This window comes from Apteryx rowi, unplaced genomic scaffold (assembly GCF_003343035.1).
Source record: "Apteryx rowi isolate R43461 unplaced genomic scaffold, aptRow1 scaffold_379, whole genome shotgun sequence".
NCBI classification, from domain to species: Eukaryota; Metazoa; Chordata; class Aves; order Apterygiformes; family Apterygidae; genus Apteryx; species Apteryx rowi.
This window is the reverse complement of record NW_020450296.1, coordinates 573,643-585,312: the sequence shown is the minus strand read 5'-3', so window position 1 is coordinate 585,312 and position 11,670 is coordinate 573,643. Positions and strand designations below refer to the sequence as shown.

The window sequence follows — 11,670 nt, the reverse complement described above, 5'->3', positions numbered from 1 at the left end:
AGGGAGGGAGGGAGCGGCGCGGCGGTCCCGCGGCGGCGGCGGCGGGCAGGCCCGGGCAGGACGCGGCTCAGGGCGGGCAGGGCAGGGCTGCAGGCGGCCCCGGGGCCGCCAGGCTGTAACGGGAGCCGCGGCCAGCCGGGAGCCGCCGGGCGCCGCGGCGCCTCGGCTCCTCCTCGCCACCATTTACATAGTTTTAGCACTTCAAAGCGGTGGCGGCGGCGGCGGCGCCGAGCAGGAAACCCCAGCGGGGACAAAACGGTACCGGGCCCCTCCCGGGGCCAGGTGGGCGCCGGGCCCGGTTCCCAGGGCGGGCAGGGCGCAGGATTCCCCCGACAGCCCTCCCGGGAGCTCTTACAGCGCCTTGTCCGTCACCTGGTTGTTACCGGCGCCGCTGAACGTGCGGGACTTGGCGCGGCCTCGGGGCTTTCTGAATCCCTTTTCCCCTTGAGCGCTGCCGGAGACGACGCTTCCCTACGTTTGTTTCCTGCTAGCTGAATATTCCCGGGCGCGGGAAAGGGCCGCTAGGCTTCGCTTGCGTCTGTTTGACCAAGCAAAGCGCGCGCAGGTAGTTCTTAAAACAGGCCTAATCTACCTAAAGAAATTAAAATCAGATGTGCGTTCTGGAATGGAAATCAGGAGCTGGGAATTTTTTTTCCTCTTGCTGGTACATCTGGGTGAGCTCAGCCGCTTGTGTATTTTGGCACTGGAGCCTGTCTAGTAACAGAAGACAAACTGTGTTTGGCTTGTTTTGTCTGTCTCACGGTCCCGTCTTGCTGCAGTGTTTCATTTGCACGCTTTAATAGCAGGGCAGAAGGGAAGCAAATATTAAACACTGTGTTTTCATGGCGCGGTTAAAAGGCAGACGCAGATGATTATGGCCACCAGCAACAGTGAAACCGTGGGTGCCATCCCTTGGAATTGGCAGGATTACAGTTAGAGGTGGCCTCTTCGGATAAAGGAGCCTTCTGCAGGAAGGAACGGAATTCAAAGGGCCGCCTGCGATAATGGCATATTGATATAGTTGTTGCTTATTTCCTTCTGTTTCGCAGTCAGCAGGAGGGAGAAAATGAAAGCAGGCTGCAGCATTGTGGATAAACCAGAAGGAGGAGGAGGTAAGGAAGCGCATGCAGTGTAGAAGTCTAAAGTCTGAGGTTTTCAGCTGTTCCAAATTCTTTTCACAGGATAAAGGAGCTCAGGCAGGATTAATTCCACCTCTTTTAAAAGCTCTTTTACACTGGCAAAAGCTATGTGTAAATGAGAATTGATCAAACAAGTGGTGATGGATTATCAGTGATTTTTACTGTTTTGAGACTTCTGGTTTTGAACAGAGTGCAAATAAATATTCCTAGAAATGTTTTATTTTTAAATCTTTTGATCTGTGAGTTAGACTCCCCCCTAGTAATATGGCTTGTGACTGCTTTTGCTTCAGTCACAGCCCACAGCAGCGATGCGGATGCCATTCGAGCATGGTGTGACTTGGCCTCTCATGCTTCTCGAACCTAAAATTGTGCCAGTGATGATTTGGAAAACCTCATGTTTTCCCAGTTGTGCTGGGAAACTCCTCTGGCAAAGCTGAGCTTGGCAGTCGTTCAGAAACATCTGTCAGTGCGGTTGGGTCTGGGGTGGGGTGTTACACACTGAAACGCTGGGTAGCCGGAGTCGCTGAGAGCTATCCACGCGCACCTCAAAATCAGGGCACCAAGCGCTGAGATGCGGATGGTTTGTCTGCTATGGGACACCTAGAGTTCAAATTGCAGTGACATCTAAAGTGTTGGGGCTCCTTTCCAGTATTTCTCACTCCTATTTTTTTGATGTCCCTTTCAATTTTACGATTTTTGTTTTGGGATTCTCCAAGGAGAGTGGGGTAAAATGAGGAAGATGGTAAAAAGCTAGAGTAAGAAAGCTGGGGTTTTTTTGCTTCTACTCTTAACCCTTGATGGAATCCTAGCTACCGGAGGTGCTCTGTGGTCCTGCTCTGTAAAGAACATTATAAATACATGTTGAAGGCACTTGTTCCCAGCATTAAAACTTGGCAGTTGTGAGCTCTGTGGTTCCAACCTGCTGTCTGATTTTTATTTTTTGGGGGGCCCTTTTCAAGGCTATCATTTCCCGGAGTGGGCATACAAGACTGAGTCCAGCCCTGGCTCCCGTCAGATCCAGTTATGGCATTTCATCTTGGAGCTCCTGCAGAAGGAGGAATTTCGCCATGTCATTGCTTGGCAGCAGGGCGAGTACGGGGAGTTTGTGATCAAGGACCCCGACGAGGTAGCGCGTCTGTGGGGCAGGAGAAAATGCAAACCACAAATGAACTACGACAAGCTGAGCCGAGCTCTCAGGTGAGCAGAAGTCTCTGCGGAGATGATTGTCTGTTAGGCTGATGAGGAACGCTCCAGCCATCCTTCCCTGGTTCATTTGTGTGACTGATTCGAGATGTTCTACCCCCTATTTGGTTGCCCCTGCATCTCTGAGAGTTTTGTTTCCAACTTTTTGTTGTTAATTAGGTCTGATTGTACTTGGACGTGATTAGAGAGGTTCAAGAGGGAATTCCCAGTTCACAGTGACGTGTTCTGTGTCCTGTGGTGAAGCGTCATAACATAAATTTGCGCTTATAGTTCAGGTTGTTATTATCAGGATGGCTTCCTTCCGGGGAGCTTTTCTGTCTTTCTTCTCAGCTTCCATTGCTGATGCTGGCTTGAGCAATGAAGGCGTGGGAGGAAACCAGAGGTGTTACTCTATTATCACGCCATCAATGATACAGTTTCAGAGAAAGCAACTCCCCTTTCTAACATAATTTGCGCTTGCCTCTTTACTGCTAAATCCTTACAAGGTTCAGCGCCGGTTCCTAGTGGGTAGCTGGGTTTAGCGTCAGTCGCTTTTCACCAGCCCTTTCAGACTTCTTCGCCTTGTGCGGTGGGGAATTCTGGAGAATGAGTGCGCTGTGATTACTTTAAACTGCTGCCTTGTTTTCCAAGGACCTGGGTTTGGTTTCCTGAGCCCCGATGGCATGAATTTGCCCATGAGTTAAGGATACTCTCTGGCCACCAGTGTCCCTTTGTTTTAGACACGGGCCGAGTATTCCTGCCTTCGCGCTTCGTAATTCTAAATCCTTCAGTAAAACTTAGCGCCATTTTATATAGACCTTTCCAGAGTTGCTGAGTTTTTTCAGTTGTTGCTATGTATTTTGAAGCGGGTCAGTGAAAAACTAACAGTCCTGCGAAGTATTTCAGCATGGACCGGGCCTGTCGCCTACAGAAGCAACTAGGTTCTTGACAGGTTCTGGCATTATTAACGCTGTCTATAACATGGACTTCGCTGCCTTACACCCTCTGATACCTCCTGGGTGGAGCTGCCAAAGACAAACAGGGTAGCAAACACAACAGTCCCGTAATGGAACAGGAAGGAAACAATAAATTTAATAGCACCAACGCTGTAATTGATGCATGGGAGTGGAAAGTGCTCTCCACCTGCCAACGCTGATCATGCCTTGGCACCTTGATGCCAAGTATGACAGCAGCAGGGCAAGAGCACTGCAGACATTAGCAGCTACTTCAGTCTGCAGCCTCTGGTCTTTACCCTCTTCTGCTAAGAGCCAGCGCTGCTCTGTTTGGCATGTTCTGTGGCAACGGAAAGCAAGTATTAACCCACCTCCTAAGTATAGAAAATTGTGGTGATGATCGGTGTGTAACACCTTTGTTTGTACACCACTGCTAAGAGGCTGTGGACAAACAGTAATGGTGGTGTAAGCGGGGAGGAGGCCCTGGTGATTATACTTACTTTCTCCAGGGCTGAGTTGTTCGGCACTCGGCTTTCATTTTGCTCCCTGAAAGGCCCGAGAGTGAAGGAAGGAGGCTGGCTAGGGATCAGTGCTGGCTGTTGCGTGCCTCCTCTCTGTAGCCCTAATCAAAGCTGTCTACAAAGGCAAGTGAGTGTTTTGAATCCTAAGGTGCTAATGGGTAAACTGAAGTGACCTGCTCAAGGACGTGACAGACTGCAGCAGAAACCAGCTCTCCTGAACTCCGGTCTGGTGTCCTGTACACTGCACTGTCTGTCAAGATATCCTGGGCCTTGAAGATTGAAGGAAAAAAACAGTGTGAGGGTGTTTAGGTAATTCTATCCTCACATATCCTTTTTCCAGCTCTGTAGTTGCGCTGGGTTTTGTTCTGCCAAAGCCTCGATGCAGAACAACCTGAGAAAAGGGAACGTGTGTCTAAATAGAGGTTGTCATATGAATTTTTCCCCTCTTGTTCTTGGTCCCGTAACACTGACCTGACAGCTACAGCTGCTGCCAACAGGAAGTAATAGTGTTTCAGAAGCAGTCCCTGTTTAACTACCTATAGTGCGCTTGTGGAGGCAGAAATAGGGAGATAGTGCCAGCGAAGTGTGGGACGCTTGTACAGGACCCCCAGCCCGTGTCACCGATCCCAGGTTGGACAGGGGTGACAACATGTGTAGGCAGGTCTGGGCATTTGTTCAGCTTTCGCTTCCCTTTAGAATCTCACCTTTTCCCTTATGTTCTAAGAAACAATACAGTGACCTGTAAAATAGTTTGAAATCTACTGACAAAGAATGTCTTATAAAAGGAATGGCTATCGCTTGGAAACGTTCAGATCAACTAGTATTTTTTTGTATTCATAAAGAAGTTCTGAGTAACTTCATGTTTGTAGATATGTCAAAGGTGGGTTTGGTAAACACTGAGTGTTGACAGCATTAAAAGAAATGAGACTTTTAAACACATCGCCAAGTGCTTTGACAGGTCTTTTAAACTTTTTTTAATAGATATTATTACAACAAGAGGATTCTTCACAAGACAAAAGGCAAAAGGTTTACCTACAAGTTCAACTTCAACAAACTGGTGATGCCCAACTATCCATTCATTAACATTCGCCCTAATGGTAAGTCTGGAGTTGGGGCTTCCTGCAAGGGTTCCGCAGGGTGTGTGGAGTGTCGGCGAACACGGTGCTGCGCCTCTGCGCAGGATTGGAGCTAGAACAGGCTGAGCAGTCCCTGCAGATTCCACTATCAGCCATCTCTTACACTTGAAAGACTCTGCCGGGGCAATCAGTGCTAATGTGGTGGGAATGTCTGGACTGTGATAAAGCTTTATCTGGAATGCTCTTTCCCTCAGTTTGTCACAGACGCATCTGTGGTTGTCTTCAGGGGAGACTCAAGGCATTCTGGTTTCCTATTTGAGCTTGCTTGTTGGCCTGTCTTTATTGGTGTTGTGGGTTTGCTTGGCTTTGCTATTCGGGGTGGGGGGTGTCCTTGTGATAAGAAGGTTTTAGTTCTCTTGCAGGAACCTTGCCTCACATGTTTGTAAAGCGCCACATAAGTTTACAATGCCATATAAATGTGACTCTTCTTGACAAAGAGCTTAGAGGTGTATGGCAAGGCGTACATGTGAGCACCATCAAAAAGTTTGCAGCTTAATAGCAGATGGCTCTCCTCTCTTGTTCTGCAGAGGCCCTGTGTTTGCTGCAATTCTGCTCCTTTTATATCAAAAAAATTTTTTTAACCAAATTGTATCTGGAATTCAGAGGAATTTAACAGTGAGTACAGAGCAGTTTCCAGAGAAGAGTAGTAACTAGTCTGAGTTTGAGTAAAATCACAAGTATGTCTAGATTCTCCCTGCGGCAGAACTGCATGCTGACGTTCAGGATAACAAAAAGAATTTGGGAATGGAGCGTAAGTGTTCCCTGCTTGTTCTAAGAGGCCTTTGAGTCTCTTGCCAGGCATAGTAGCAGAAGTTCATGCTGGATTTGTCCTGGAGTCGGCATTAATGCTGTGGTTTCTCTGGAAGAGGGTCCTTTGTTTATAAGATCCCTCTTGCTGGAAAAAAAAAAAATCCCCCCCCCATCCATAGCAAGATTTTTACAGCTGTGGTGGTTGTCTACATAATTGAACAGCTGCCACACAACGAGGAAAATTAATGGCAATCAAGTCCATCAAAAAAAATTCTGGAAGTCATTACAGTAAGGGCCTGGACTGCAAACTCTCTACCGCAAAGAAATCGTGACTTGAGAGCGGCCTGAACCAGCTGTTCTCACAGCACTGTGCGCTTAGTTCTCACCTCTCGCAGAAAGCCTTGGGGGAAGCATTGAAGATTTGTCGAGAAGGGAGAAAATAGGGGAAGTGGAGACCGAATGATGTCTCTGAAATCCCAGCAGCTGAGCATAACAGGTTATATGTAGAAAAGAGTATTTCTCATCAGTGCTGATGTATTCTGTGCCTACATACAGCAGTGACTGCTCATAGATCTTGGCACTTCAACCACCGTGCATCCATCTCCACCCCTGGGGAGCTGCAGCCAGGAAAGAGCACAAATGTGTTTTAAAGGCTTTGTCCTCTAAGCAAGCAATAACCCAGAAGATGGGGCTGGAAGAACTGAAATATTCATAAAGGAATTCTGCTTCACCTGTGTGGGACATGTTGCCTTTATGGCAGTGGGGAGAAGGAAATGTATTCTCCAGGAGTCCTTAGCCAAAGCATGGGGGTGTAAGATGTAGTATGAAGCTGCACTGCAAATCTATAATTACTTGCAGCAACAAGTCTGGGCAGTTCCTGCTCAATATTGCTCACTGCTGTTCCTTTTCCCTGTTTGCAGCCACTCCCTTCTATCTCTGGGGCATGCATTTAAAAAAAGAAGTTTGGAGAACTGGAATGCACTTGTCTAATTACAACCTGTTTTCTTTCCTTCTGGCTGGGATGGGGGTTGGGATATCAAACCTGTTTGGGGCACTGGAATCAGGTTTCTTCTTTTGACTCTCACTCGCGTAGTTTTGAAGTGAAAAGAGTCTGAATCAACTGGCGTGTTGTTGAGGTGAGAAAGCAGGTGGAAGAATTTGCCTCAATATGGCTAATGACACAAGAGCAAGTTTTAGACAAGCAGCTCTGCAGGCACGGCAGTGGAAGTTTGATTTGCTAGGTTGGGGAAAAGGAGCCAGCAAGAGTTAGCAGTATTACTGGCAGAAATGTTGGAGAGAAAATGTCTTCTCAGAAAAGCACAAATCAGTGACTTTCCATGTGCCATCCTGAGAATTTGAGGTTTACCAGCGACGCTTCTACTTGTGGTGTTAGAGCTCGATTGCTTAATAGTGCTTATAACACACCATCCTTGAACATCATCTGGTTTAACCAGAGCAAAGAGTTCGGGGGAGGGCATCCAATAGTGGAAGTTAGCTCAGTGGTGCTAGAGGTTCGAGAAAGCTCTGCTGGGAGCTGAAAGAGGATTGATCTCCAGCAGTGGCAAGGTTTGGAGGCGGGTAGAGGAGATTGGAGCTATGCAGGGGAAGGGAGCTGATGGGAAAGGCACCTCCCATCTAATCGTCTGCTGTGTTGTTGATAGCGTATGGTATTTTTGTGTTAGGCTTCCAAATGCCTCCAGGTGCATCCCAAAAAGCAGCTCTTTACTTGCGATTTAACCTCCCTAAGCAACTGAGTCTTAACTCTCTCTTTCTCGTACCTTTTTTTTTTTCCCTCTTGCCCCAGGTGTCGTGCCACAGAGCGCCCCTCCTGTCCCCACAGCTTCGTCCCGCTTCCATTTCCCACCTCTGGACAGCCACTCTCCCACTGAAGATGCCCAGCCCAGTCGTTTCTCTGGTGGGTCCCTGGTCCCATCCAACCCAGAAGCTTTGAACGACGGTGGCGAGAGGAAGCCCGACATGCCAGAGCTGGAGGATGGCTCCTCCGATTGGCGCCGCGGCGTGGATCTCATGGCATCGCGCAATGCGGTGGGCACTGGCAGCGTCAATCACCAGAAGCGCAAGCCAGATATTATGCTTCCTCTCTTCACCAGGCCTGGAATCTACCCGGATCCTCACAGTCCCTTTGCCGTGTCCCCTCTGCCAGGGCGCGGCGGGGTCTTAAACGTCCCGATCTCTCCTGCATTGTCCCTGACTCCCACCCTTTTCTCCTACAGCCCCTCTCCGGGTCTCAGCCCCTTCACAGGTAGCAGCTGCTTCTCTTTTAACCCTGAGGAAATGAAACACTACCTGCATTCACAAGCTTGCTCTGTCTTCAACTACCATCTGAGTCCGCGGACTTTCCCCCGCTATCCGGGGCTCATGGTTCCACCACTACAGTGCCAAATGCCCCATGAGGAGCAGCCCCAGTTCCCGATTAAGCTACAGCCTCCACCTGTTGGGCGCAAAAACAGAGAGAGACTGGAAAGCGCTGAGGAGTCGACTGCCCCCCAGCTAGCTACTCCTTCTCCCAGGGTCAAGGTTGAGCCCTCGATGGACAAGGAAGCAGAATGTGAAGAGCCACCAGTGAAAGGAAAAGAAAAAAGTGAGAAGGAGGAAGGCTCTAGCATGGCGGTGCCCAACACCAGCCTGGAAGAGGAGAAAGGGCCTATATTTGCCAGACCAGCTGCCCCATCGTGGCACCCAGCACCATCAGCATCCACGCAAGTCAACTTCTCAGTTGAAGAATCCCAGGAGCAAGGGGAAGGCAGCGGAGAGAAGTCATCCCGAGAGTCTGCAGGAGAATTAGGGGCTCAGGAGAAGAGAGAGGATGCCCTGATGCCGCCGAAACTGCGTCTCAAGCGCCGCTGGAATGGTGACCGGCAGGCGGACGCCCCTGAGGAGCGCCAGAACGGCCGAGTCCACTGGAATGGCGTGCTGGGCAGCCCGCACCTCGTGGCGGGACCCAAGGCCATGACGGCTACGGCTGCGTCCGACACCTAGGCGCGGGAGAGCCTCGCAGCCCGTTTGTACTGAAAGCATCTGTGTATTTATGTAGCAAGGTTGCAGAGCGTGGGGGCGGGAGGGTGGGGGGCTGGGGCTAGAATGGTTTGATAATTCTAGAGACTAGGGTTTTGTGTTCTCTGTTTTCATTGTTGAATTGCAGGTGAGACGCGATTGTCTTGTTCTGATCAGGAGAGGCGAGGGAAGCTGACATTTTGTGCGCGAGCTTCAGACCTTGCATGAACTCCAGAGCTGTTGAGGCCTCCACCGTGCCTGAGGAACTCCAGACATAATCTATTTTATATATGCTCTAGTATTTATAGCAGCAGGAATCTCTGAATTCATCTAGTTCCTTTTTTATGGAGTCTGGTGTGATGGTGGGAGAGGATTTCCTGACAATTTGAGATGTGACATTTGTCAATGTCAGAAGCTGTCTGTATTTCGGGATGGGTGGGGGGGGAAGGGGGAGAGGGAACATTTGCACTGTCTTTAAAATGGAATAGGTTGCGGAAAGACACCAATCGGAAGGTCACCTTGGCGTCAGTGAGGTGGGATGCTGCCGAAAAGCAGCAGTGGCGGCACGAGCTGCGTTCCTGACAAGCAGATCTTGGTAGTGCTTCGAGATACRGTAGTTGTTCTTTTAGCCTTTTTGAAATATTGCAGAAGCCATGAGCAAATTATAGAATCTTTCAGGGAAGGGAGTGGGGTGGGAATTAAAAAAAACCTAATGCCTTTAATATACGCATTAAAATGTACCCTAGTTTTTTTTTTTTCCTAATTGTATGGGTGGAGTTGGGAGTGATTGGAAGATTAACACTGAAATGGTTGTGGTGAGTTCATAGAGAAGGAATGACAGGAGCTTTGTTAAATCTTATTTCCTTTGTTTGGTTCCCCTATCACTTTGACTCATGCCTTAACTACGTGTACACTTTATGTGATCAGGGTCTATTGACAGAAGAAGCTTGTACGAGAGCCAGACGCATTTGGCCAAGGTTGGGTTTCTAGCCGGTGTTAGATGTTGTGGTGTGGCGGAGCGCTGAGAGGAAGCCGAGCGCGGTGGCTGCAGAAGCACCGAGTTGCGTGGAAGTGGAGGAATAGGTCAGGCGTTCGGAGCGGTGCCTCTGTCCGCCGGCACAGAGCACGCGCAGGAGGGGTTCGGAAGTACGTTTTCTAGAGGGCGGATTGATCCTGGAGGGAACGGGAGCAGTTTGCGCGCTGGTAGCTGCTCTCGAGTTTGCTGTGTAAATCTTGCTGTATTTGCTATAAATCTGCTATTTCCCTACATAGCTGCGTTTCTCGTTAGAATAATTAACTTAGGTTCCGGATTACACCAAGGAATGTGGTTCTCTCCCGCTATATAGGGATGAATTTCTAACAATTCCTTGAAAGGAACTTAAAAAAACAGTTGATCTCCACAGGGATAGAGTTGTATCTACAGTGTTGTTGATTATTCATGCAATTTTAGGCGAGTAGCTTGTGCAGGCAGATTTCTTTAACCGAGGACTTAGTTACTGTTGTAAGAGGGCAGGGAGCGTGTGAGCACAATATTATTTGCATACGCTATTAGGCATGTAAACTTTTGTCTGTGCAACGGAGATGGCGGCTCGCCCGTTCGGATCGGGGCTGGCGCGTCGGGACGCCGCTAAGGCCCCGTCGGAACAAAAAAAACCTGTACATAGTACGAGGAGGGTCCTTAGGGGAAAGGCTCCGCTCGGAGGCGACCGCCCGAGAGGCGACGCGGGAGCCGTATCCCCGACGGGGAGGCTGGGGAAGGGGTCGCGATCCGCTCCGTGGCGGCGTCGGCACCGCGGCGCTGTTCCCGCTTTGCGATGTGTCCGAAGCCGCGGGCTTGAAACCTGCGGACCTCCTAGCTCCCAGCTCTTGCCTGTAACCGCTAGCCCGCGGGGCTGCCTTTTTTCGCACCTGGATTTACCTCCAAATTTGGAGCCAAGCACAGAGGAAAAAGGGGTGTGTGGGGGGGAAGGAGCCCCTCGTTCCGGACCACCCTTCCCCAGGGAGAGGGCCAGCAGATGTCAGTGTGAACTCAGGAATTAGAAACACGAGGCCTTTCAGATCAGTGATGCATATCGTCACCCCCGTCGTACCCAAGTGCCGGAGTCCGTGGATGCTGCTTCCGTTTTGGGGGTGGGGGGGGAAGTACAAGTTTGCCCTTTTCGCACTTCTTTAAGGATTTAAAAAAAAAAAGGAAAAAAAAAAAAGAGTTGACTACGTGGAACTGTCGTTTGGCTTTAAAAGTTCGCAGTCGGTTTTTGGGCCGGGGGTTTCTTCATAGCCATTGCACTGCAAACCGGGAGCTCCAAGTTCAGGGATAAAGGACTCAGGTTCTCAGGACAACGGACCAGTGACCGCTGGGTACGTCTGACTCCAGGCGATGTCCTCTGCTTCGGAGGAGGGGGCAGCAAGGCCCCCTTGGGCAGCGGTACCCCCCTCCCCGCTGGCTCAGGGGGTCACCTTCGTGCAAGGGCAGGGGCTCCTCCTGACCAGACTTCACATTGCCTAGCAGCAGCTTCGTAGGAGGAAGCTTATAAATACATTTTAAATAAAATATATATATTCCAATGTGCCAAAATATTTAAACTTGTAAAGTTTAAATGGTTGAAATCTCAACGTCCACCTGTATTAATTAATCAAGAGCATGTTAATGTTTAAACCATTTTTGCTTTGTTTAGCCATAGAGAATCTGTAGGAAAGAGACTTTAATCGGACAACCAGCTGCAATCCAAGATTCTTTTGGGGGAAAAAAAAAAGATCAACGCAGGGCAGGGAAGATTAGCCACACATCTACCCATAACGGCAACCACGTCTTGCAAAAATGGCTGGGCCCTGAGACTTGATACGCTCCAGAGCTTAAAAACGATCCGATTTCTCCCTCTTCCCTTCAAACCTGTGCCCGTCCCGTGGACGAGGATTCTGCAAGACTGTCCTGACTGGGAGACTTGTGCGGCTGCTCATGTCCCGCTGCGCGTAG

The 11,670-nt window shown here is 49.5% G+C and overlaps 1 protein-coding gene across 1 annotated transcript; it reads left to right on the top strand.

Moving 5' to 3' along the window:
- Window positions 1-708: 708 nt before the first annotated feature.
- Window positions 709-11,449, top strand: ETV3 (ETS variant 3). Its single transcript, XM_026073841.1, has 4 exons — window positions 709-1,112; window positions 2,099-2,336; window positions 4,777-4,892; window positions 7,486-11,449. Exons 1-4 carry the CDS (start codon window positions 1,067-1,069, stop codon window positions 8,679-8,681), a joined length of 1,596 nt encoding a protein of 531 aa, XP_025929626.1. The 5' UTR covers window positions 709-1,066; the 3' UTR covers window positions 8,682-11,449.
- The last annotated feature ends 221 nt before the right edge of the window (window positions 11,450-11,670 follow it).